The following is a 27,635-nucleotide window of genomic DNA, read 5'->3' on the forward strand; positions in this document are numbered from 1 at the left end:
ATACATATACATATATACAATATATATACATAGATATATACAATACATACATACATACCATACATATATATATATGCAATACATATATGCCATACATACATATACAATACATACATACCATAAATACATATACAATACATACATACATACCATGCGTACATATACAATACATACATACCATAAATACATATACAATACATACATACATACCATACGTACATATACAATACATACATACCATAAATACATATACAATACATACATACATACCATACGTACATATACAATACATACATATGCATCCATTCATATAGTTAAGGACTATGTATATATTCATGAAGCAGGATTAGGAGAAATATAAATTTTCTTTTATAGTCAAACTTCAGTGAATATTTTTAATATTTTTGATAATAAAACTAAGGCTGGAGCACTACTATGGTACGCACTAGGTTGTTGATGTAATTCAGGGACTTACTTTAATAATGTGTCAACATCGAATTGACTTTCAGATGGGTTCAGGCCATTCAGCTTTGTATTTAATTCTCCGTTGATGTAAGTAATTGCTAGCTCAATTGATCTTTCTCGTTCATTCTCTTCTATCTCAATTTCAGAGACTTTGGACATGTTCCAGATCTGGCTATTGAAACTACTTGTCATTACTGATGTAACAAGCTGATAACAAAAACAAAAAAAAAACGTTTGTAAGTGGTCACTGAAGTAGAATATTATCATGTGGAAATGGTAAACACAGCAAACCTACGAAAATGACATTGCTTCCCAAATTCTTTGTGTTCAAGGTAACTCAAGAAAAATAATGTCCATTTGTGCAGAAACCAATCTTTTTCTTCTTTCAGTCATAAGACTGTGACCACCCTGGGGTACTACTTTGAAGGATTTTAGTCAAATGAATTAGCCCCAGTACTTAGTTATTCTTCTTTTTAAGTCTGGTACTGATTCCACTGGTTTCTTTTGCCAAACCACTAAGTTACAGGGGTGTAAACACACAAACACTGTTTATCAAGCGGTTGCTGACAGAGAAACACAGACAGAAATATGCATACACACACACACACACACACACACATATTTCAGGCTTCTTTCAGTTTCCATCTATCAAATCCACTCACCAGGCTTTGGTCAGCCCAAGGGTGTAGTAGAAGACACTTGCTCAATGTGTCATACAGTGGGACTGAACCCAGAACCATGTGGTTGGGAAGCAAGTTTCTTACCACATAGCTCTACCTGTACCTCTGTACAGCCAGGCCTGCACCTATGACCAAAACTTCTTCCATCCAGTCTCAAAAGAGGCCGACCAAATAAGTACAAGGCTTAAAAAATACATATATAATAGGTGCAGGTATGGCTGTGTGGTAACAAGGTTGCTTCCCAACTATATGGTTCTGGGGTCAATCCCACTGCATGGTACCTTGAACAAGTGTCTTCTACTATAGCTTCGGGCTGACCAAAGCCTTGTGAGTGGATTTGGTAGGCAGATACTGAAAGAAGAGTGTGTGTGTGTGTGAGTGTGTGTGTGTGTGTGTGTGTGTGTGTGTGTGTGTGTGTGTGTGTGTGTGTGTGTGTGTGTGTGTGTGTGTGTGTGTGTGTGTGTGTCTCTACCCACCATCACTTGACAACTGATATTGGCGTGTTTACATCCCCATAACCTAGTAGTTCAGCAAAAGAGACCAATAGGTTAAGTACTAGGCTTACAAAGAATAAGTCCTGGAGTCGATTTCTTTGACTAAGAAAGAAAACCCTCAAAGGCAGTGCTCCAGTATGACCACATTCAGATGACTGAAACAAGTAAAAGGAAAATGCATGTATGCAGCAGTGCCCTGGATAATGGAAAATTTAATTTTTCCATTGATTTTCATGTTATGAAAGGATAGTGTATTTCAGAAAATTTTTTGGAAAACAACAACAGAACAATTTTTGGTATGAAAATAATTTCTGAACATACATAGTACAATATGTATACATGAAAGCATTTGAAAAGAAATACATTAGGAAATGAATATTCAAATTCTGCCAAGGTCGACTTTGCCTTTCATCCTTTCGGGGTCGATAAATTAAGTACCAGTTGTGTACAGTCTAATCGACTGCCCCCACTCCCCCAAAATTTTGGCCCTTGTGCCTAGAGTAGAAAAGAATATTGTAGTAGGGTATGTTCTTCCTGCAAGAGATGCTAACTACTGTGTGGAGAATGATGGTTGTAGTGGTGGTGGAAAGAGTTACTTGGAGGATAGGGGACACTACTTTTTTTATCTTATAGTTTATCATCATCAACATCTTACTTGAGGAGTGAAGAACTTATTCAAAATTATTTGATGATTATGGTGCATTATCGCTTTGTACACTCATGTAGCAACTGAGCTCATTGTAAACCCCATTTGTAATTTTTATGTTATATTCACAATTTAGGTTGTTATTAGCAAAAACTTGCAGACCTTCTTCTATAAGTGCCAATTGATAGAATAAGTACCAGGTTTAAAAACAAAAATACTGGATTAAAATGATGATGATGAATCATCTTTTACTTATATTTGTTACAGTTATTAGACTGCAGCCATGCTGGGGCACTGCCTTGAAGAATTTTTAGTCAAATGAATTGACCCCAGGACTTAGTTATTTTTCCTTTTTAAGCCTGGTACTTATTTTATTGAACTTTTTTGCCAAACCACTAATTTACAGAGATGTAGATATACCAACACTGGTTGTCAAGCAGTGATAGAGAACAAACAGACACAAAGACACATACATATATACGATAGGCTTCCCTTCAGTTTTTGTTTACCAAATCTACTCACAAGGCTTTGGTTGACCTGAGGCTATAGTAAGAGACACTTTCTCAAGGTGCCATGCTGTGGGAACAAACCTGGAACCATATAGCTGAGAAGCAAGCTTCCTATCACTCAACCACTCTTGCGGCTAAATTAAGAAAGGTAAAAGTGAAATGGCTGACTGGGTAAGCTACAAGACATCTGACTCTCAAGTCATAAGTTGTTATCTCATAACAGGTTTTGAAGTTGAATACTTAGTCCCACTTGCTAAAGCTTCTTGACTATTTTAAGAAATCTTTATTTCAAGTTGAAGATAATTAAACTTTGTGTAGTTAGTTGGCATTGTCTTAAGGAAAAAAGAAAATTTACCATCCATCAAATATTGCATTTTTTTTATTTCTTGACAGGAAAATTAACTTAAGAATGCTTATTGATTATTATTATTTCTTTTTTTTTTTTTGTAAAAAAAAAAAAATCATAGAATACTGCAGTTTTTGTACTGTTGTTCATTCTTTGTTTTCTCATTTTTCAAAGATTATTTGGCAAATTCTATGCAAAGCAGCAAAAAAATAATGTAAGGTAATTAGAACAGCAGAAAAAGAGCGGCACAGGCACAGGTGTAGCTGTGTCATAAGAAGTTTGCTTCCCAACAACACGGTTCCAGGTTCAGTTCCACAGTATGGCACCTTGCACAAGCTGTGAGTAGATTTGGTAGACAGAAACTGAAAGAAATTCATTGTGTGTGTCGATGTGTGTGTCGATGTGTGTGTGTGTGTGTGTGTCTGCACCACTGCTTGGCAACCAGTGTTGGTTTGTTTACTGCCCTGTAACTTAACAGTTTGGCAAAAAGAGCCTGATAGGTCAAGTACCAGGCTTGGAAACTGGTTAAGTATATAAATATTAATGTAAATAAATCTTATGCACTCTCTGTCTCTACAGTTTCAAGCTTTTCCTTTATTTCCTGTACACATACACACACATCATCCTCATTTAACGTCTGCTTTCCATGCTTGCATGTGTTGGCTGGTCAATTTGTTCGACTAAACCCTTCAAGGTGATGCCCTAGCATGGCCACAGCATGACTGAAACAAGTAAAAGATAAATAAAATAGATTTCTTAACTAAGAAGTGAGATATTTATCAAGTTCATATTTCTGCAGTTGTTATCCATAACTGAGGAGTTACATACTTGTAATGCATCTAATATATAATCATTGTCTAAATTTCAGTGTTGGAATGATAAATATTCAGCTTTCACTTCTGATTATCTAGAAAAGCATAGTAATTTCTCACAGCAATATATTGTTTAAAATATGCTAATTTCCATGCCAACTCAATACAAAGCTGCATATCTAATTAGAGATTCTCTCCTCATCACTACTGTAAGAAGTATGATGACATCCATGCTTACAGAGGAAGTTAGAAGAAAAGCTAAAACATGTTTTCCATACTTGCCAAGATAATTAAAATATTAGCTTCTGGTTAAGTTCTGTGCTTCTGACAAGTTGCTGTGCTTGAGAAGACACATCAAGTAAGGTGGTTGTGGCCAGTGCTGGTGACATGTGAAAGTCCCCTGTGCTGGTGACACATAAAAAGCACCCCTGCCAATGACACGTAAAAGACACCCAGTAAACTCTGTGACATGATTGACATTAGGAAGGGCATTGAGCTGTAGACTGGAGCAGCTCTCCAGTTTACCATCTCCAGTCAAACCATCTAACCCATGCCAGCATGGAAAATGGATGTTAGATGATGATGATGATTAGTCTCTGACTAATACTGTCTTTTCCTCACTACATAAACATTTTTTTTAATGCTCACTGCATTTATATATATGTATGTCCCTAATCTTGCAGGCTTATAGGTGCTGGTGCCACATAAAAAGTGCCCATGCCAGTGTCACATAAAAGCATCCAGTACACTCTGTAAAGTGGCTGGCGTTAGGAAAGGCATCCAGCTATAGAAACCATGCCAAAACAGACAGGGAGTCTGAACAGCCCTTCAGCTGGTCAGGTCCTGTCAAACCATCCAACCCATGCAAGCATGGAAAACAGACGTTAAATGAGGATGATGTGTGTGTATGTGTATTGTGTGTGAGTGTACAGGAAAAAAAAAAAAAGCTTGAAAATGTAGACAGAGAGTGCATAAGATTTATTTACATTAATATTTATATACTTAACCAGTTTCCACATTTGATGATTTTCAAAAGTGTATGATTCAAAGGATGCAGAGCTGTATCACAAACTGTATCATTTCAAGCCATTGTTTTAAAATTTGTTTGATTTTGCAGAAAGAATGTGGCTCAGATGAATGTTATCAATTAACATACGGATTGATTGGTTGAGGATGGTCACACAATGAGGCATGAGTGTGGAGACATTGCTGTTCTGTTAAGAAATTTGCTTCCCAACCACATGGTTCTGGGTTCATTCCCACCACATAGCCCTTTGGGCAAGTATCTTCTATTATAACCTTGGGTCAACCAAAGCCTTGTGAATGGATTTGATAGATGGAAACTGTGTGTGTGCGTGTGTGTGTGTGTGTGTGTATTTTTTGCATTTCTTTGTCTTGACATTGCAGGATTGCTATAAGATGAATGTTGTTCATTTCTAATATTCTGTGTAAATATGTCTGGCCACTGGAGGATATTACCTTACTTAGAAATAGGTAACAGGAAGGGCATCCAACAAGAGAAAATCTGGCTCAATAAACTCTGTGCAACCCATACAAGCATGGCAGATCAGATGTTAAAAGATTATGATGATGATGATGATGAAACATACACACACACGAGCTGGCAGAAATGTTAGCACGCCGGGCAAAATGCTTAGCAGTATTTCGTCTGCCGTTGCGTTCTGAGTTCAAAATCCACCGAGGTCGACTTTGCCTTTCATCCTTTTGGGGTCGATAAATTAAGTACCAGTTACGCACTGGGGTCGATGTTATCGACTTAATCCCTTTGTCTGTCCTTGTTTGTCCTCTCTATGTTTAGCCCCTTGTGGGTAATAAAGAAATAAGAAACATACACACACACACACACACACACACACACAAACATTTATTTAGGACTACTGAGCCTCTGTTGGATTTGTAACACTTTTCTTCAACCCCTTTAATCCTCTATATCATTTGTATTCTGTGTAAGTCGGACCTTTTTGTATGCAAGCATATATACATTTTTTAGTATTTCATGTATTAATATAGTAAAACTTTAATATATTGATCTGTCTGACTTACTTATCCCTACATTTATTTCTATATCTCTATTTAAAAGAACACTGTAATTCACTTGAAGCTTTGTAATACAGAAGTACAAAATGAAGGAAAAGAGAAATAAGGAAAGCTTTTTGTAAAACTTTCTAAATTTTCAATAAAAGAGGATTGTTATTTAACCCCAGGTCAGCTTTGATCAAGCACACCTATGATAAAAAGGTTCCATTCACGATTATCTGTTCTTTTAGTTTCAGGCAATGTATCTAATACTATATTATCTGTGCACTTTTGCTAATGACAGAAGGTTTTTGGAAGACAATTTAGCTGTTATTTCTAGTCAATCAAATGACCTTGTAGAGGCTGCCTCATTGGTTCAAATATGAGAAAGTTTATCAGTCAGGTGAACAACTTTTTATTGATGATATTTATGATATCTAGGATGCTACTGCTGAAAGGAAGAAAATTGTGTCATCTCAGATATAAGATGATAGTATTCCTCTGCAGGAGATATCTGAATCTGGCAGAGTGCCAGTAATTGTTTAAGTTATGATGCAGATGCATATCTATATGCAGATGTGTGTGCATATGCATGTAGGTAGGTATGATTGTACATGTACATCATAGAAACGTCTTAGAAACTTAAATGTTATGTAATGTGACAAAGTGCTAAGAATGATTCAGTTTTAGATGTTACACAAAAAGATTCAGGATAGAAATTTCAGCAATTTTCAAAATTTTATTTAGAAATGTGTTTGTTTTAGGGGGGGGCAGGAAGGAGAAAGGGGCAGAGATACAGAGCTAATATTCTGAAAAAGATAGTGAGATAGATAAATGAATTAGTTTAGATTTATTTTCCTAGATCTTATCTTCATCTTCCTTGAAGGGTTTCTTCTGATTATCCCTGATAATAATTGTCAAGATAAATACAGTTATAGTTAGATATATAAAGTAAAAATACTGACGAAAATGATTTCAAAATGTTGACAACTAAATTATTCTTTTTAACACTAATGTTTACGATCACAAAGAATAATGACTTGTTTTTAATTATTTAATCTTTTTTCATTTGGAAAACTTAACTATGAAGGACTGTTTTTTTTTTTTTCTGTTTTAATTACATATAAAAATCTGAACAAGAGTCACTCTTCCTTATAATTACTGTTGTGTGTGTTACTTAAAATCTCCAAATAAATCAACACACACTATATGTCACTGATAACTGAGAATGAAGAGAGCTCTTTTAGTAGTAGAAAATTTTGTCTAGAAATAATACAAGTTCTACAAAATTTATGAAAGACTTTTAGGGAAGCCCCCCCACTTAGATATTATGGCAGGATAGTTTATATTGCCTATCTTCAAGAACAAGCTGTCCATTTGTTTCCTTGTTTTTCAGCATGTATAAGCACAGTAAGAGAAGTGTTTAAACAAATCTTTTCTGAATCAGGAGGGGCCATGAATTATAGGAAGAATTCCTGAAGACAAACCATACTGACATTGTAACTGTTAAGTTGTTGTTATAAGACAAAAAAAATAAAAAGAAATGAAAGAAAGAAAAAGAAATTAGAAGTGAATATTTTTACAAGCAACAGCTTTCTGATACACAGTTTTCAGTGTGTGGGACCTGTTGAAAGCGAAATATTTGTCTCTTCACAAATAAAGTACAACATTAAAAACAGTTTATGTATGAGGTTTGCATCCTGAAGACAAGCTAAGTTGTCAAAAGATGATAAAATGTTTTCCAAGCAACCAGAGAGATAATTGTATAGAATAACTATCAACTATTAACCTGTTTCAAAACTTTTCCCTGTATAAACAAACACCTTCAAAGAAAAAGTGAAAGAAAATTGTTCCAAATGAAATAGCTCTATGTTTATTTAATGAACACACACACACACACACATTGTGGAATTTCAGATTTTTCATTCCAAGAAGTTAAATTTCCTCTCTGATAAACACAGCCAATGCAAGGTTGTAAAAAAATTACTCAGGGATGCCTTTTGCATAAAGAACATTTAGTAAGTGTGGCTTAACTTATTCTTCACTGCAAGTCTCCACTTAATTTTTTTAATGAATATAAATTTCAGAGATCCCTACTTTCCTTCCTTGGCAAGAATTATCATTAACATTGACTTTTCTTCTCATTACAGATATAATTTCAATTGATTAAAAATTATTTTGGCCTTATCCAGTATACTGGCCTGCACTTAATGATTTAGTATTGAATGTAGAAGTAAAAATAAACACAAAAGAGACAAATATAAACTTAAGAAAAGTGAAGTTATAAATTATTGAAATGTTCGTATTGATTTCTCTAATATTTAATATTTCAAGAACAAACAAGGCAGTGAACTCACAGAATTGTTAGCATGCTGGGCAAAATGCTTAGCGGCATTTCACTTGTCTTTACATTCTGAGTTCAAATTCTGCTGAGGTTGACTTTGCCTTTCATTCTTTTGGGATCAATAAAATAAATACCAGTTGAGAACTGGGGGCGATGTAATCGACTTTCCCCCTCGCCTGAAACTGCTAGCCTTGTGTCAAAATTTGAAACCCGTATTTCAAGAACAATGGATTGGCAGAAAGCTAAAGTATTGGATAAAATGCTTTGCATTCTTAGTTCAAATCCCACTAAGTCCAACCTTGCATTTCGTTCCTTTAGGGTTGACAAAATAAAGTATCAGGCAAGTACCTAACGTTGGTCTAATCAACTAGGCCTTCTCCTCAAAGTTGCTAGCCTTGCACCTCAATAAAAAAACAATACTTAATATTTCATACTGACTTTCATATTTATAGTTGCAGGCATGGCTGTGTGGCAGGAAGGTTGCTTCCCAACCTCATAGTTCCAGATTCAGTCCCACTGTGTGGCACCTTGGGCAAATGCCTTCTACTATAGGCCTGAGCTGACCAAAGCCTTGTGAGTAGATTTGGTAGAAAGAAACTGAAAGAAGCCCGTCATATCTATCTATATATATATATATATATATATATATATATATATATATATATATATATATATATATATATATATATTAGGCTGAGTAAAAAGTAAGCAATGTTTTGAAACATGAAATTTATCACAATATATTTCAACAATGTGGAAATTTTATTCATCAAAGTAAGTACCATTATGGAGGTGCAATAGCCCAGTGGTTATGGTAGCGGACACACAGTCGGAGGATCACAGTTTCGATTCCCAGACCGGGTGTTGTGTGTGTTTATCGAGCAAAAACACCTAAAGCTCCACAAGGCTCTGTTGTACTCTTTTGCCCCAACTTTCTCTCACTGTTTCTTGAGTAATGCTACGATGGACTGACGTCCCGTCCAGCTGAGGGAACACATACACCATAGAAACTGGGAAACCAGGCCCATGATCCTGGCTAGGCTTTAAAAGGGCATATAAAAAATAAAATAAAATAAGTACCATTACAATCAGCACATTTTTGCTGAGTTACAAGCTTGTTTATTCTGGTAACATAAAAATCTGGAGTTCTGGAGCTGATAACTCTTTGAATGCATTTTCAAAATTGGTTTCATTTTTGAACTCCTTCTCTCTTCTATCTTCACCTTCATTTTCCATAGCCAGGCTATTTCATACTTAAGAGGGCTGTATTTATCTATCTATCTTTTCACCTACCTTCTTGACTATTCATGGATCAAAGGGGCATACAACATCAACTATATAGCATATGTAGTGCACCTTGTCCACCACCACTAGGTCCGATCTGTTATGCTCTAGTACCTGATCTGTTTGGATTGGGAAATCCCAGAGGATTTTGCTAGTCTCCAACTCCGCCACTCTCTGTGATTTGTGCTCATACCACATCTTGCCTCTCTCTAGCCACCACTTTTCGCAGTTTCCACTGGAGCACTTTCACTTACATGGTCATGTTGCTATACCTTGTAGTGGTTTTGGGCATGTCTAGGGCATTCGTCTGTGATATGGACAATGGTTTATTCACCCTATTGCAGATGCAACACAGCAGAATTCCTTTCATCAGCCAATCCCACCTATTTTTTCCAGCAACTTCTGTTGTAGCTACATGGAATTGATTATTATTATCATTGAGTGACAGAGCAGTGCATGCCATCAAAGTGTCACTGGGGTACAGATATATGAAGTCCGATATACCCATCATGACTACCCATCTGATAAGGGTACACCAAGCACATGCATCACAACCATACATGCATGAAATGGTGATCTCATATCAAGAAAAATAGTGCACAACCTTGCAGGTGGAGCCCAGTTAGAATTTTCTTCAGGCTGAGTAGCCCATCCCACTTGAAAGTTCTCTGAATAAGGTTTTTTTAAGGATGATGAACAAAACACCCATGTTTCCAGAGGTGAATTATTCACACTCCAAAGAATTCTGCTCAACATATGGTTATGATGCTCCCTGCTGCTTCTGCTAGTGATCAGAGATTCACACATCGTCAGCCACTAAGGCACATGCTCAACTGGTTACGGTCAAACAACTGACAAGCAAATCTGTGGTACTAAGCAGAATACTTGCTGTAGCCCATCTTTTACACCAAGACAAAAATATGATAACACTTCCAATCAGTTAAGATCCAAAGCCATGAGAGCCACTGCCTAGTACTACATCAGGGCATTATTATATTATTATTTTTGTTTTTATCTCAGGTTTTGGTGGAACCCCTGGAGTCTTGCATGCATAGCAGGCTTACTGCCTGCCATCTACAGTACCATACTATCTGTTCTTTTCAACTATCTAATACTTTCCTGATTATTCTGGCCATGCCATTATTATTATTATGATTATTATTATTATTATTATTTATTAAGGGCTCTTGGAAAAGAAAAATTATCAAATCTTGAAACACAAATACTTCAATAAAAATCTGTTCAAGCTATATTATTGAAATATTTCTCCTAATTCTAAGCAAGTATTACAGGCTTATTGTACAGACAAGTATTACAGTGCTTAGTCAAGGCAATAGGAACCATTCTTCTGCGAATCATAAGGTGAATACTAGATCTTCAGTGGTTGATGTCCAACAGGTCTTCAGAACTAATTCCTTCCATCAATATTTACATGGACATAAAAAAGGAATTAGTTTACTCAAATCAGTACTATGAACTATTTTCTCTTTATAAGAATAGTCTAACTTCATAAAATGTTTCATTTTAGCTTAATTTATTTACCTCAAGTTATGCAATGCTGATGATTCCAAAGAAGGACAAAATAACAATAAGTGGATACAACTAGAAACTCTAAGATTTTTATAATGTGTAGGAAAATAAATATTACATGTGTATATTCTGTACACCTTTATTTTTTGATTTCAATTTCTAACTTCCAAACCCACTTCAACATAAACTTATCTAGAATGGATTGTCTCCATTATGATAGTTGACCATCAGGGGTATATTGTGTGTTAAGAAAAAAAAAGAATTTTGAAATATTTATAGCATTTGTCCACATAAGTAAAATAAAAAGAAAATAGTCTCTTTTATCTTCTTATATAAAATACACCTCTGTGTGTGTGTGTATTTGCTTTACACATGAAAACAGCTACATGAATTGCTTCCATACTTGGGATGTATGAATAATTTGACCTTGGATACATGATAGGGTCTTCAGTTTGTTTTTTTATTAAAAATAAATAATATTGCTTTATATAAATGATTCACTTCTTTAAAAAGGGTTCTCAAAGTCAACTTCCAGTATTGACATAGCAATGGCAAAATTTCTGTTTTCATTTGCAAAGTCTCTCACTCTCAATTTTGATGTTTTCATTTCAAGTTTTAATTCACTATTTACAAACAACTACGATAAATTACTGAAAGAAATATTTACTAAGTTCACAAATTTAAATATTTGGTACAAGGGTTAATTATTTATACAATTTTTTCATTTCATGTTTATTTCATTCATTGTTTGCAATGTTCTCTCCCCCCCCTCTCTCTCTCTCTCACACACACACACACACACACACACACACACACACACACACACACACACGTGTTTTTGTAAGTATGTTTGTATACATTTATGTATGCATGTGTATTTGTGAGAGAGAGAGAGAGAGAGTCAGTCAGTTAAGGGGTGTGTTGTCATGTATACATACATACATAAGTACATATGCATTATTCATCTTTTTTGTATGTATGAATGTATGTGTGCATGCGTGGGACATTCCACAATCACCATTTATTTCAATCACTCTTGTGAAGATATTCACATAACTTATTTTTTCATTTAATCTCCATTTTAATTTTCAAAAATGTTTCCAAGAACAATGTTCTCACACTCTACAAGAGGAGTCAGGGTAGTTGTAGATGATCAGTATCCTACAGTGAAGTAAAGATAAGTACGGGTAGCCAGAGCCAATGTTGAATTCTGCAACTCTGTTAACACTATTAAGTATGTTTGCAAATATATAAACAATGGTTTAGATGATACAACATACACTCTTATGCAGAATGGTAGTCAGCAGATAAATAAAAATGACAAAGATGCACAGTATGACAGAGGAAGATATATCAGTACCAGTGAGGCTTTTTGGCACCTCTTCAATTGTCCTATTCATGAGAGGCACCCAGCCATCATTCATCTGAGTGTCCATCCAGAGAATGGCCACAGGGTTATCTTTACAAAACAAACAGCTTTGCAAAAAGCACTTTCACCAAAAGAGACTACCCTTACTGCCTTTTTTAAGTTGTGTCAAGAAGATGCAAGAAAATTCCTTTACCCAAGTATTACACCTGGAGAAACAATAAATGGCACAAGAGGAAATGAGGGGCTGATGTTCTTGCAAGAGTTTACAGGATCACCCTAAGCCAAGCAGAATGCTACTATTTACAGCTCCTTTTGCATAAGGTGTGTGGTCCCAAATCATTCGAAGATTCGAGGAGGGTAAATGGTCATGTGTGTGAAACTTATAGGGAAGCATGCTATCAACAAGGTTTTTTTTTTTAGAAAATGATTAGCATTGGGACTTTGCATTGACTGAAGCATCAATATCAGATTCTCCAAGGGAACTTCGTAACCTTTTTGCAATTATACTGAATATGTGTCAACTTGGCAGTCTCCTACAGCTTTTGATGAAACATCGTGAGGACATGGCTGAGGATTTAAAGTATGCAGTTCAACAGGCAAACCCAAATATCAATATTCAGTTCTCTGAAACAATTTTTAACCAAGTACTGATTGAAATTGAGGATCAAGTTTTGGCCATGGGAGGCAAAAATTTGCAAGAGTCTGCCTCTAGACTACCAAAATCAAACCATCAAATTAGTGATTTAACTTCAAGAGACATAGCAAGAGAGATAAATTATGACATCACATTTGTGAATGAACATGAAACTAAACTTCTTCCAGAACAATTTTTCGTTTTTTATTATTATTATTATTATTTTGTGTTATGAATTCAGAATTGATTTCCTAGTTGAAGAATAAATTGAATTTAGAATAACAGATTTCTATACGACATATTTTGCTTTTCACTTCCAATATATAAGGAACAACCTAATTCCCTGGGTAATGCCACATGCCTCTGCTAGTCAATAAATTAACTATTAACATTTCATTTAACAGCTTCCTCACAACTGACTCTTCACATTTATTAGGAACACACACACACATTAATTTATAGTTAAATAAAAAAAACCTAATCACATATGAAGTTAATGTTCAGCTCAAATTGCCTCCAAAAGATTAAAGAAAAAAAACCTTCATCAAGCAAGGACGACATGAATCTAATTCAGCTGAACACCAGATAGACTGCTATCTATCTGCTATCTAGGTAGGCTAAACCTGAGATACCAGCTGTAAATGTAATTAAATTACGAGACAGAGCAAGAACTGCTTCATAGTGCCAAACTGTTGTCAACAGATAATTTGCTGGTGTCTTCTTTCAGGAATTTAACTAGAAAAGTTTGGAATTAGCAGGTAAATCTAAAGAAGAATGTGCTGCAGTAATACACACACACACACATGTGTGTGTGTGTGTGTGTGTGTGTGTGTGTATGTATATATATATATATATATATATATATATATATATATATATATATAAATGGGTTGGTTATTTTTTAAGAAGTTATTGTATGTATTGAGCAGAACAACTATAAGTTCACAAGAATAAGATGAAGCATACATAATTAGGAACTCTATTTTTATTGTAATAGACTGCTGTTTTTTAGCCCCAGATCATACAGACCTGTGATCAAAAGCATTCTAGCTGTAACTACTCTATCTTTTTAGAGATATTTAGGACTGCATTATCTAATATGTCCTTCTTTTAAAATAACTGGATGTGATCTGAAAGAAATTTCACTGTTATTTTTGGCAGATTGAATGATTATGTAATAGTTTCCTTACTGGCTAGCATTTTGTTATTGGTGTTGTTATTGATAAAGTGGCAGAGAAATAAATCTTGAGATGAATAGATGATAATCCCATATGATCAGGTACTTTTTACCCAACAGAAATATGGAATAAGAGTGTTCTGCCTAGAAACAACAGAATTCCTATAGTGAATTGGAACTCCTGCACCGAAGTCAATTTGATCAAATATATTCTTATAAATGCACAGTTCAGTCCTAAAGTCATTGTCATCACCTTCATCATCATCATTGTAAGCTAGAAGCATGGAATACTATCAACCAGACTAAAAACTAAGCACACATGACAAGATCTGCCTCATGATAACATGTACAAAATTTATGAACAGAGTTCAATGTCAAACACCTACATTTTCTGTCCGACCATTCATTACAAGAAGTATATTTGAACCAATGAAGCTAGTACAATCACTTATCCATCTCTATTTTTTATTTATTTTACTTTAGTTATCTATTTTATTTTATTTTACTTTTTACTTAATTTGGCACAATCTTAAAAAAAGTAAGTAGAAGAACAGACTTGTTAGAAAATGTTCTCGGATATAAAAATAGACACAGGATGGTCAAAGCTAGAATGCTTTTGATCGTAGGTCTGTTTAGTACTGACCTAGAGCTAAATAGCAACAGCACAACTAGATTGTCTCTCAATAGGTAAATAGAATTATTGACTGAGGGATGCGAAACAGAAGTTGTGACAGTCAACCTATTGCCAAGGATGTTAGTACCATAAAGGAAGAAAATAACCAAATTGCAAAGTTCATTTATCCAGGAAATTAGGTGAGTGAAGGTACATGGCCTAGAAACTAGGGTGTTGCACTTATGACTACAACCTGAGTGGTGCGTTCTGTTCTTGAGCAAAGCACTTCATTTTATGTTGCTCCAGTCCACTCAGCTGTAAATGAGATCCAGTAATAACTGAAAAGTGTTGCACTTATAACCATAAGATCATGGTTTCAATTCTCAGACTGGGCTGTGTGTTGTGTTCTTGAGCAAAACACTTCATTTCACACTGCTCCAGTTAACTCAGCTGTAAATGAGTTCCAGCAATAACTGGGAAGTTAATCCTGCAAGGGAACAGTGCTCCTTTCCAGGGGAGTTTTGTAATCTCAATCACCTATATACCATGGAAACCAAGTTAAGCTCCAGACTCTTGAGTTTGAGGGCTTGTGACAGACCTAAGACTAAGTCTTGCTATTGTTCCATAGAAATCATAAACTACCAAACAACTAAACATATTACTAAAACTAGTTAATGGGAGAAGAGAAAATAGGTACTACTAAATGGATATGTACAGAAATCATCAAGAAATATGGTGGGGGGTGGGGATATCAGTGGAAAACATATTTGAACAATTTTTTCATCTGTGGAAATAATTATTTGAAGAATTCATTGTTTTCCATTGTTTTGTTTTGTTTATTTATATATTTATTTATTTTGTGAATATAAAAATAAGAGTTGTTATTGAAAAGGAAGTAGTTTGGCAGGAAGATTTTGGCTTCATTAAGGAAAAGCCTTACAATCTTTATTTTTGTCTGCTTATATCTGTGTTTCTATGGAGACAAGCCATCTGGTTGTGATGTGTTCGAGGAAGATGTCAGAAGCCCAATGTGAACAGAAACCATACTGAGCAGAATATGATTTCATTGTATCTGGCAAAGATCACCACATGAACTCAGAAATAGTTAAAGGAAAGTTAAGAATAGTTAGTTGTTTTTGTAAAATGCAACAAACAGCAAGAGGCTGAGTGAAGTTATCAAAATTACTAGAACAGCTGTTATTTGAAAAATATATTAAAAAAACATTTTAACACATTTAAAGAGTTAAGAAATGTGTAAAGAAAAAAGGGGGATTCAAATTATCAGCTAATTACTGAATATTTCTCACTTCTATGAAATAAACATTAACTCTAATTGGGTCCTATGGCACTATGAGATTTAAATAGAATAATTATGAAATTAATAAAGCTTAACTAATATTTGATGAAAGTATTACTCTATGAATTCAGTGACTATGTACTTTATGGTGTCAAAGTTGCTGGATCATTGATCTGAGTTCAAATTTTGAGAAGGTCAACAATCTTCCCTTTTCTGAGGATCAATAAAAAAAAAAGTGTTAGTAATATGTTAGATTGTAGTTATGGACATGTGAAATTCACCCATGTCAGTGACATGTAAAATGTACCTGTCTTGCTGATGCATAAATCACGTCCAGTACATTCTGTGGAGTGTTTGGTGTTAGGAAGGGCATCCAACTACAGAAACCAATCCAAAACAGAGTGGAGCCTGGTGCAGCTCTCTGGCTTGCCAGCTCCAGTCAAACTGTCTTACCCATTGCAGCTTGGAAAACAGATGTTAAATGATGATGATGATGATGATGATGATGTTAGAGAGCAGAGGTAAAATGGCCATGTAAGTATGATATTGAACTAACAACTACTGGGATTTAGGTTCAAACAAGTTGTTGATATTTTGTTCAGCCTCTGAGCAGAATGCATTATTCTACATTACATTATGTCAGGACTACAGGTACAACTCATATTTGCCAGCTGAGTGGCCTGGAACAATGAGAAATAAAGTGTAATGCTTAAGGACACAACCCACCACTGGGAATAGAACTCATGACCTTATGATTGTGAGCCAAATATCCTAGTCATTAAACCATGTGCCTTCTATACCAATTACAATTACAATGTAAATAGTTCCTAAATTCTGAAAGATTTTTTAAAGCCCAGTGTATATTCCTAGCTTTATGATATTAGGAGATAATTCTTTCCACAACACAGAACAGTAGTCTATTACAGGTAACATTCCCAGATGAACTGGCACTTTGTTTTATGAATCATGCTTATCCTCATCAACATTGTAATTTAACATATATTTTTCTAAGCTGGCATAGGTTTGACAAGAGCTGGCAAGCTAGAGGACTGTGTCAAGCTCTATTGGCTGCTTCTATGGTTTCTATGGCTGAATTATGAATAACATGTTTTTCAACTTATGCTTTTATAACTCATCTCTTTATCTGAGCTACAGTTATGGGTTAAAGTTATGATTAAAGTTACGGGTTAAAGATAACAGAAGCTATCAACTACTTCTAGGTATCTCCCCTGACATTTGATAGAGTCTATTTTCTTTACATTTCTAGTATTTATTCCCTGTACATCATCCCTGCACAAAGACTATTTTCCCAGTTAACCTTCCTCTGATATTGCTGCACTTCTTATGTATCCATAGCTTGCACCAGGTACATCTTATGGAGTTTTTACTTATGCCTTTTCTACATATTGAGCAGGGCCATCTACCTGAAAGGATTTGTGATTTGTTTGCTTTCCTATTTACTAAGACTTTGGGTTTTGCTAAATTAACTTTAAGGCCCTTTGATTCTAGACCTTGCTTCCACACCTGGAATTTCTTCTCTAGTTCTGGTAGTGAATCAGCTATATATATATATATATATATATATATATATATATATATAGCTGATTCTTTCAGTTTCTATCTACCAAATTCACTCACAAAGCTTTGGTCGGCCTAAGGTTATTATAGAAGACACTTGCCCAAGGTGTCATGCAATGGGACTGAACCCAGAACCATATGGTTACAAAGCAAACTTCTTACCACACAGCCACAACCCTTTTTTTTATTGTCTGGAACTGCCAAAGCAGCATGGAGATGGAAGTGGCAGGAGAAAATAAACTAATACAAAACTTACTTTAAATTAAAAAGTAATTAGAAATTATCAGATGTGTCCATCTATATTATTTATTAGTGTAAGATAATAAAACCAAAAGATAAAGTAGGTAGATACTTATTGTAGCTTACATGGGCCTAGGAACAAGGGATGCAAGTGCACCTTCTAAAATTTTGGCAGGGATGCAAAATCAAGATTTGCACCCCTATTTACTTTTATCGGGTTTAGAAAACAGTACATAAAAAATGATCTGTAAAAAGTAGTTTGAAGTTAAGTTTCTTGTCAAAGAACAAAGAACAAAAATAGATGATAACAAAAACAATAAAACCGTGTTTGTAAAAAAAATGTTGGACCTGCGTTTGCAACCCCTAAGCAAATTTCATTCCTAAGTCAGAAGGAGGCCAATGATGATAATGATGAAAGTGGTCATGAGGATAACAGTGATGGAGTGGAGAGTAGTGGTTAGCAGTGATGGAGTGAGGACAATGGTGGTGGAGTTCGGGATAATGGATAATGGTGATAGAGTTAGAAAAATGATGGTGAAATAGATAACAGGGCTGTAGCAGGGATAATGATAGTGGAGGAGAGATAATGGTCACAGTGTGAAAAAAATTGGAATAGAATTGGTTTTAACCCTTTAGCATTTAAACTGGTCATATCCTGCCAAAATATTCAACCTGTTTTATGCTCAAGCTGGCTATATCTGGCCTCTCACACCAACTCTACAATATCATTCTAAAAATTAACAGTTAGCTCATCAAAATCTGAAAACTTTAAGATAATACATGACTAATTCAAAACAATGTGAATGAATAAGTATTACATTTCACAGAAGAAAATTGTCATAATAGGGGCAAAGATCTTCATAGTAGGAGCAAATATTGAAAAAATTATTTATAATGAGGGTAACCAAATTAAATCAGTGTGATGTGTGGCATTTTAAGGAAAGAAACACATCCTCTTCACATCACATAGACTTATCCCATTATATGAGTTTTATTGAATGTTTCCACTTGTCTCCTTGAATTCTAATGTTTAACTTTGGTGTTAGTAATTGTCTAAGAAATGAAATTAATGTCAAAGATAATGGAATTAGTGCTGACATGAAACACTGATGTTATTGTTTTTGAGGCTTGGGGTATAAGAGCAAACCTCTGTGAGGTTGTTGTTGATAACTTTAATGAAGACGATGATAATGGAACTTTTGTACTAACTTATTCATTAATATATTTCCACCATGAATATAAAAAGAAAGGCACATAAAAATTGATTGATTTTACACTCAAATGTGAAAAGAGTTAGTCAAATATCAATTAACTATTGTTTATTTGGATTATTCAATAGAATGAAGATTGCCAAAACAATAACATATTAGAAAGCAATTCCTCAATGGATCTGATTACTGAAAAGCATTTAACAGAATCCCATATCGTTGGATATAAAAGATACTTCCTATAAATAAGCAGCCTCATTAATTACAAAATACATTAATGATGCTTTCTCACAATCTTTCAAACAGACTCATTTTCATTATAATTTTGTTTAGCTCCAACATCATTAACAAATCTACTGAACAAAACTATCAATGATTACACTGTGTAACAAAATTTTAATATTCTTTTTTTTTGTCTTTGGTCAGTAAGTGTTACATCCAATTTGCTTCTATTAAGAAATCAAAGGAAAGGACTACTATTCCCTTCAAACTTTGCTTTTGTCACCTGGACATCAATGTTTTGAAACTGACCTATTTTCCATTACATTTCAGACAAATTCAGTGTTGAGTTGCTGAAGCAGAAATATCATTATAGCAAATATTCTGCTTAATACCACAGATTTGCTTGTCAGTTGTTTGACCTTAACCACTTGAGCATGTCCCTTAGTGGTTGACAATATGTGCATCTCCAATGATGAGCAGGAGTAGTGGGGAAGCATCATAGCCATGTGTTGAGAGGGATTCTTTGAGGTTTGAATAAATGTAATAAAAGCAAAGTTTGAAGGAAATGTTAACCATTTTTCATACATTCTAGGGGTAAGCAAATAGTAAATAACAGTTGCTACCCAAGGACAAAAATCATGTTAGACAGTGTTATAGATGCTATAGACCAGTGGTTCTCAGTTGGGGTCATATGGCCCTTGGTGGTCCACATAAAATTCCATTGTTAAAACTTATGTGCAATAAATTGGTTTTACTTCTATAATATATAAAATATTTTCACAATTTTTTTAATACAATTTCTTATGATATTTAATAATAAGAATATAATAGGATTGTTTAAATATTGAATGGCTATAAGTGTCCACTTGAGTAAAATAGGAATCATAGAGGTTCATAGGTCAAAAATAGTTGAAAACCACTGCTATTGACAAACTATTCTAATTTTGACCAAAACTCTCTTGATACCTAAGTCTACCTAGCTCTACATAGCTATTGTATTTCATTCATTTAATCTGTTTATAGAATCAGTAGTGAAATTGACAAAATGCCTCAATCCTCAACTACTGAAATAACAATAATAATAATAATAATAATAATAATAATAATAATAATAATAATAATGGTTCTAAATTTTTCCACAAGGGCAGCCATTTTGGGGGAGGAGATAAGTTGATTACATCGACCCTGAAAGGATGAAAGGCAAAGTCAATCTCGATGGAATTTGAAATCAGGACATAAAGATGGGAAAAAACTGCTAAGCATTTTGCCCAGCATTCTAATGATTCTGCCAGCTCACTGCCTTAATAATAATAATCATAATAAAAATAATAATAATAATAATAAGGCATTGAATACCAACTCAGTGGAAGGGATATATACCACACATGTGCAATGGACCTCTGCAGAATGTGTGGGAAGACAGGTGAAAGCGTGAGTTACATTGTTAGTGTTTGTGAAAGCCTTGTGCAGAAAGAGTACAAGTGTAGACATGACAAGGTAGCCCAAAACCTTCACTGGCTACTATGCCAGAAGTATGGATACAAGGTAATGGGTGCTCGATACCAACATACACCAAAAAAGGTAAAGGACAAAAAGGGGAAGGCAAAAATCCTCTGTGACTTTGACTTCCAGGCAGACAAGGTGTTAGAGCACTGAAGGCCAGATATAGTAACCTTTAGGAGGGACAAACAAGAGTGCCTAATATTCGACATGGCAGTGCCAGGTGATCAACATATCATCATGAAAGAAAGAGAAAAGACTGGTAAATTTGGAGACCTGAAAATTGAGATCACCAGGATGTGGCAGCTATGAAAGTCAAACATAAAGGTTGTCCCTGTTGTCATCAGAGCACTGGGTTCAATACCACCCAACCTGAAGAAACATCTGAAAACTTTAGAAATACCCTATAATCTAGGTATTGCAAAAGTCAGCATTACTTAGAACTGCATGCACATTACATAAAGTACTGTCTGTCTGAGGACCTTGTTGTGACTTGACAGATAGTACAAACCCCCAGTAGACACAATATCTTCAATCAATAACATCATGATATTGGATACTGTGTGATGTCTTAATAAGTTTTTATAAGTATCTTGAAATACACGAAAGGAAAGGGATTCAACAAGGATCAATGAAAGAGAAGATCAGGAAAGAGTATTATAGATGTGTCAGAATGGTCCTGAATACTAAGCTGAACTTCCAGAATAGAATTGCAGCTATAAACTCCCTGGCTGTACCAGTTGTCAAGTATAGCCTTAATGCCATCAGTTAGAATCTGAGTGAAATCTAGTGTATGGACATGAAGACTAGGAAACTGCTGACCCTACACAGAATACACCACCCAAAATCAGACGTCCACAGGCTCTATCTCTCATGAAAGGAAGGCAGTAGAGGTCTAATCCAACCTGAAACATCCTATAAAATGACCATGATAGGACCCCAAGTGTTTGTCCAAAGTAACACTGACTGGATGATACAGCTTGTAAGGCAACATGAACAGATTAAGAAATTGCAAACAATCTCAAAAGAAGCATATAAATACAATATAAATACAGAAGAGAGATTAACCTGCCTGATTATGATGATGATAAGGAGGACACACTAACTACTAAGGCAGCAAAAAAGTGCAAAACAAAAGCCAAACAGGAAAGCTTGAAGGTAATAGCGAAACTGTGGCAAGAAAAACCATTGCATGGACGACAATAGCCCACACAAACTAGGGAAGCTTATGTAGTTATGAGAAGAACTCATCAGTGGCTGCAGAGTGCTGGTTTGAAAGCCAAGACAGAAGGATTTATTCTAGCAGCACAAGATCAGAGTCTTCTCACTCAGAACTATCAAGTTAATGTCATACACAATGAGGTAGACACAAAGTGTAGATTCTGCAATGACAAACTGAAGAGTATTTACTACATTGTTGCCGGTCACTCAGTCCTTGCCCCTACAGAATATAAAACTAGGCATGATCAAGTTGGCCAATAATTGCACTGAAGTAGATGCTGTCATTATGATATCCCGCATCCTAAGAACTGGCATAAACACCATCCAGAGCCAGTTACTGAGGGAGAGACTGTTACCATCATATGGGATTATGGGATACATACAGACATGCAATGATAGCGGATCAGACATCGTCATCAGAGACCAAAGACAAAAACATGCCTGTTAATTGATATGAGAAAGCCTATTGATAGAAACATCTCAGCAAAAGAATCTGAAAAACTGTCGAAATATAGGGACCTTAGGAATGATCAAGAAAGGTAGTGACAAATTTTTTGACTAGATCTCTGGGAAACCAAGAATCTATGAGATTCAAAAAATTGTGTTGACATCAACTGCCCACATTCTCAGGATGTTTCTCTCCATCTAATATATATATGCCTTAGGTCTCTGGTTGAGACCCAGCTGGAAGATGAAATAAAAATGCAAATCAATCAAGGGAAAAAATAATAGTATTAATAATAATAATAATAATAATAATAATAATAATAATAATAATAATAAAAATAATAATAAAAATTATTATTATTATTATTATTATTATTATTAGAAACCTTTCTAATATAAACATATGGCCCGAAACTGTGGGGGAAGGAGTCAATTATCAACCCCAAAAAGATAAAAAGCAAAGCTGACCTCAACAATTGAACTCAATTTGTAAAAATGGATGAAATATCACAAAACATTTTGTCAGGCATTGCTAACAATTCTGCCAGCTTACTGCCTTTTGAAATAATAATTTAAAACTGTAAATGCAAGAAGTGGATAATGTACTTAAATACTTGCTCATGTGCTCAAAACCCCTGCAGGTTTTTCTCTTTTTTTTTTTTTTATATATGCAGACTTTTTTATTCTAGATTGCCTCAGTATACCTGGCTGTCAGAAAAGCAAATTAGTTTGTTTTTTTAATTGTTCAAGCTCAGAAGTTATGTTATCTTTCTTTGTCAGAATGTCTATGTCTGTGCTTAAAAAAATTATCACCTTCAAATGTGTCATCTTCATATAGTATATGATGAACCAGTCAACCCAGCAGTCTATCCCTCTCCAAATTTTGACTGGCCAGAAAACTGGAGAGGAGTGAAGTGCATTGTAGACTTACCTTGTAGCTTATCACCACAGTACAACACACACATATGCATGCATATATGCACACACTAATATCAAACATAGAAGGTGGTGAAGGTAGCAAGCTGACAGAATCATTACCATCCCGGGGCAAAATGTTTAGTGGCATTTCATTCGTCTTTACATTCTGAGTTCTAATTCTGCCAAGTTTGACTTTGCCTTTCATCCCTTTAGGGTTATTAAAATAAGTACCAGCCAGGCACTAGAGTCAATGATATCAACTTACCCCCTTCCCCCAAAACTGCTGACCTTGTGGCAAAATTTGAAATCATTATTAGAAGGTGGTGAACTGGCAGAATTGTTAGCATGTTGGACAAAATGCTTACCAGCATTTCTTTCAATTCATTACATTCTGAGTTCAAATTCCATGAAAGTCAACTTTGCCTTTCAACCTTTCAGAATTGATAAAACAAGTACACTGCAATCAACTAAACCCTACCTGCTAAAAAGTTGCTGGATTTGTACAAAAAGTTGAAAAAATCTTTAGAAACAAAATGAAAATACCTTCTCCAATCCATTAATAGTGCAATAGACATCAATTTGTATGGATGGCTGGGTGTCACTGTCCAAAACTGGATATGCATACAGCTGCAATAGAATATAACAACATATTATAAGCTTGTGTTGAATCCTTTAACTTAGAAATTTTCAAGCTAACAAATACCAAATAACTATCAAAACAGCAATAGTGAAATTTGTGCTCCTCCCAATCTTTATTAATGAGTAGATAGAATAGAATTTGCACCCATGTAATTCTTCTTTCCTTGCCACAATATTGGGAAAGCTTTATCATCATGTGGTCAAGCTTGCTTGAATATTTTCAACCCAAACATGCCATCCATCTTGGTCCTGCATTAGTTAAGCGAGGTCTTCAGAGAGAGCATCCAGTATCTCTGGTGAGTTTATCTACATATGTTATGTTCTGAAGACTTGCTTGAGTATAGTCATGCTTTGGCATCTATAGTAGTAGTTCACTTGCAGCTCATGTTTAGCTCACCAGCAATGTCCCACAAAGTGCAATCACTTTTCACTTATAACAGTGGAAACAGGCAGGAAATCTCCATACAGTTGTTTCTTGATGCAATGAGTTCTCCAAAATATGTTTAAGACTGCTCTTAACACTCAGGTCTAAATTCCATCTAGTTTGGATTCCAGTTTTTTGGTAAGCATCCAGGCTGTTGCTCCATATAAAAGGACTGACTCTACTGCTGCACAGAAAAAAAGTTGTCTGACAGGGTTGATTTCCAGACAACATTCAATTTGTTTAGGGCTGACCATCCTTTGGCGGCATTGAGGAAGCTTAAAAGGTTTAAAACCATTCATCCATCTTTTCTGTCATGGGGGTAGAGTCCTAAGGCGCCTCTTCCATAGGGTCCTGTCAGAATCAACCCTCATATTACTTTCCAGTTAGACTCCCAAGCATGGCCAACCAAAACTCTGGATATTGTTCAACCATCTCTTTCTCCTAGGTCTCCTGATGGTTGGCTCAGCTTGAAGAATCTGTCTTGCGATTCTCCCCTGTGACATTCTAATCACATGTCCATAAAACCAGAGCTGTGACTTCACAGTGCAGAGAAGTAGTGATTCAAGCTGGAGAGACTTTCTGATCTTAAAGCTATGTACCCAGTCAAGTAAAGGTACTCCAGAGATATTTCAGAGTAACCCCATTTCAGCCAATTGTATTTGCAATCACACTCATCCAGTCATTTTCCAACAATCTTGGCTATAGTTTTATTAACCATGACAATTCTTCTACTCTCTTTTTAATCCTCCAATGAGAAACTCCACATTAACCTACTGAGTTATAGCAATATCACTTCCTGTAGTGTGCCTTGGGAAAAAAATCATCTTAGTAGACTGTATCTTACTCTAAACTCCTCAGTTTCATACTGCTTACAGTGAGCTATTGTTCCTAAGCTGCAATATTTATTTTTATTTCAGTAGACTGGGTCAGTTCTTAGTTGAATGTCTTGGCCACAGATACAATGCAGTACCAATGACAAGCTACAAAACAAAAGCTCTCAGCTGGTTATCCATTACCCAATCATGGGTAATCTACTTGGATTATTGAAAATTTGTAATCAATGTGATATAAAACTTGAAAAAAAGTAAGCACCTCTTTTCCTAACTAATCAGTAGTTTAGTGAATTTTACAACTCTTAGTTTATTAATATAGGCTTCTAGTTCATATCTTGTTTGTGATTATATTCACATCTAAGAATGAGACACAGAACCACGTGGTTGGGAGGCAAGCTTCTTACCACAGCCATGCCTGAAGCTTGGGGAGAAAAAAATCATTCAAAAAATATCCTTTTACAAAATATAATGATAACGGTCAAAAACTGTGTCACTTCATATTAATAACTCAATTCTAGAAATAGCAGTTAAATCTCCCATAAATCACATGCTGCCATCTGAGAAAAAGAGAAAAAAAGTGAGCATATTGGACAATGTAGTCCATAACCAAAATACACTATGATGAGATGGTCATCGTTGAAAAGCTTTTGATGAGAAGTCTGCTTGATCAGAGCTGACTTTGAGCTAACCAAAAGCAACAACAATGGCACATCTAAAGATATTCAGACACAACATCACCACGATCACTACCAACACTATTTTAATGTCTAGATTTCCATGCTTGAGGCAGACTTTCTGGGGTTGGATGATGTTCCTATGTCCTACCTACCTTACCTGTTTCCAAGCAAAGTAATAACCCTTTGTCAAAGTGGTAAGGTGGCAGAATCATTAGCACACCAGGCAAAATGCTTAGTGGTGTTTTGTCTGTCTTTGCATTTTAAGCTCAAATGTCGCCAGGGATGACTTTGCCTTTAACCCTATTGTTATCATATTAATTTTGAGATGTTCTGTGTTTCTTTCAATTATTTTAAATATAACAGGGAATTTAGTAAAATAACTTAGTTATCATTAACCCATTACCTACCAGTGATCTCATATGAGATCGCTTAATAATTACAAATTTCGTAATTATCTGTCAATATTTACACATATCTAACCTTTTTGCTATATCTACTAGGTATATTTCTCTGATATTCAAATGAGGTTTGCTAATTTTTCACCCAATATCTCGCTTATTTCTATTTAAAATGTTACTTTGAAATGTTATTTTGAAATGTTATTTTGAAATGTTATTTTGATCATTCCAGTATGTTTCTAAAGCTGTTTAATGCTAGAAATCAAAGTTTCAGAAAAAAAAATTCCTGTTAATAGAATTATGGGAGGTAATGGGTTAAGCTAGTGTTAGGAACATAAATTCAAAACTTATGAAAACAAGACATTTGTACTACTGAGCTGATTTCATCCAGGTTGGTAACGAAAGGGTTAATCCTTTCAGGGTCAATAAAATAAGTACCAGTTGAGTACTGGGGGTCAATGTAATCGACTTACCCCATCCTCCAAACTTGCTACCTTGTGCCAAAATTTAAAACCAATATTTTCCCCTTTGTCTGAACATTCTGTCACACAGAAGCTTATAAATTAAATGATACAACTTGTGTGATGCTGATATTCATTTACAATTAATGCACAATGTCCACACAAAGAGACACATGGTAACATTGGTTGTGTTTTCAGTTAAAGATTCAGTCCATTCACAGTGCTATGCATGTTCTCTCATGTAAGTAATTTGAGAATTCACATTACTTTGTATAATGCGAATAAGAGAATCTGTTCACTGTTCAGAAACTGTCAGTCAACACAACAGTTTATAATGGTATCAAGTAATTCATGTTGGTTTCAGATTAAATACAAAAATACAAAACCAAAACCCAACTCTATAATGATTTTCACAAACACTTATATTAATGAAGCACTTCATACACATAGGTATGAGTGTACACATGTATGATTGTATATATTATATATATATATATATATTCTATATATATATATATATATATATACATACATACATACGTGTGTGTGTGTATGCATATATAAATGTATATTTATGTGTGTGTGTGTGTATATATGTATATATATATGTGTGTGCATGTGTGTATGTGTAT

The 27,635-nt window shown here is 34.9% G+C and overlaps 1 protein-coding gene across 1 annotated transcript in view; it reads right to left on the minus strand.

Annotated features, from left to right (window-relative positions):
* LOC106880017 (enolase 4) overlaps window positions 1–27,635 on the minus strand; it is a 38,290-nt gene that overhangs the window by 8,852 nt on the left and 1,803 nt on the right. Inside the window, exons 2-3 of the mRNA XM_014929814.2 lie at window positions 24,115–24,198; window positions 476–672 (exon numbers count right to left, since the gene is read on the minus strand). Of these exons, the coding sequence (XP_014785300.2) occupies window positions 476–672; window positions 24,115–24,198 (281 nt within the window). The remainder of the gene's footprint in view (window positions 1–475; window positions 673–24,114; window positions 24,199–27,635) is intronic.

This window comes from Octopus bimaculoides, chromosome 14, assembly GCF_001194135.2.
Source record: "Octopus bimaculoides isolate UCB-OBI-ISO-001 chromosome 14, ASM119413v2, whole genome shotgun sequence".
Taxonomy (NCBI): domain Eukaryota; kingdom Metazoa; phylum Mollusca; class Cephalopoda; order Octopoda; family Octopodidae; genus Octopus; species Octopus bimaculoides.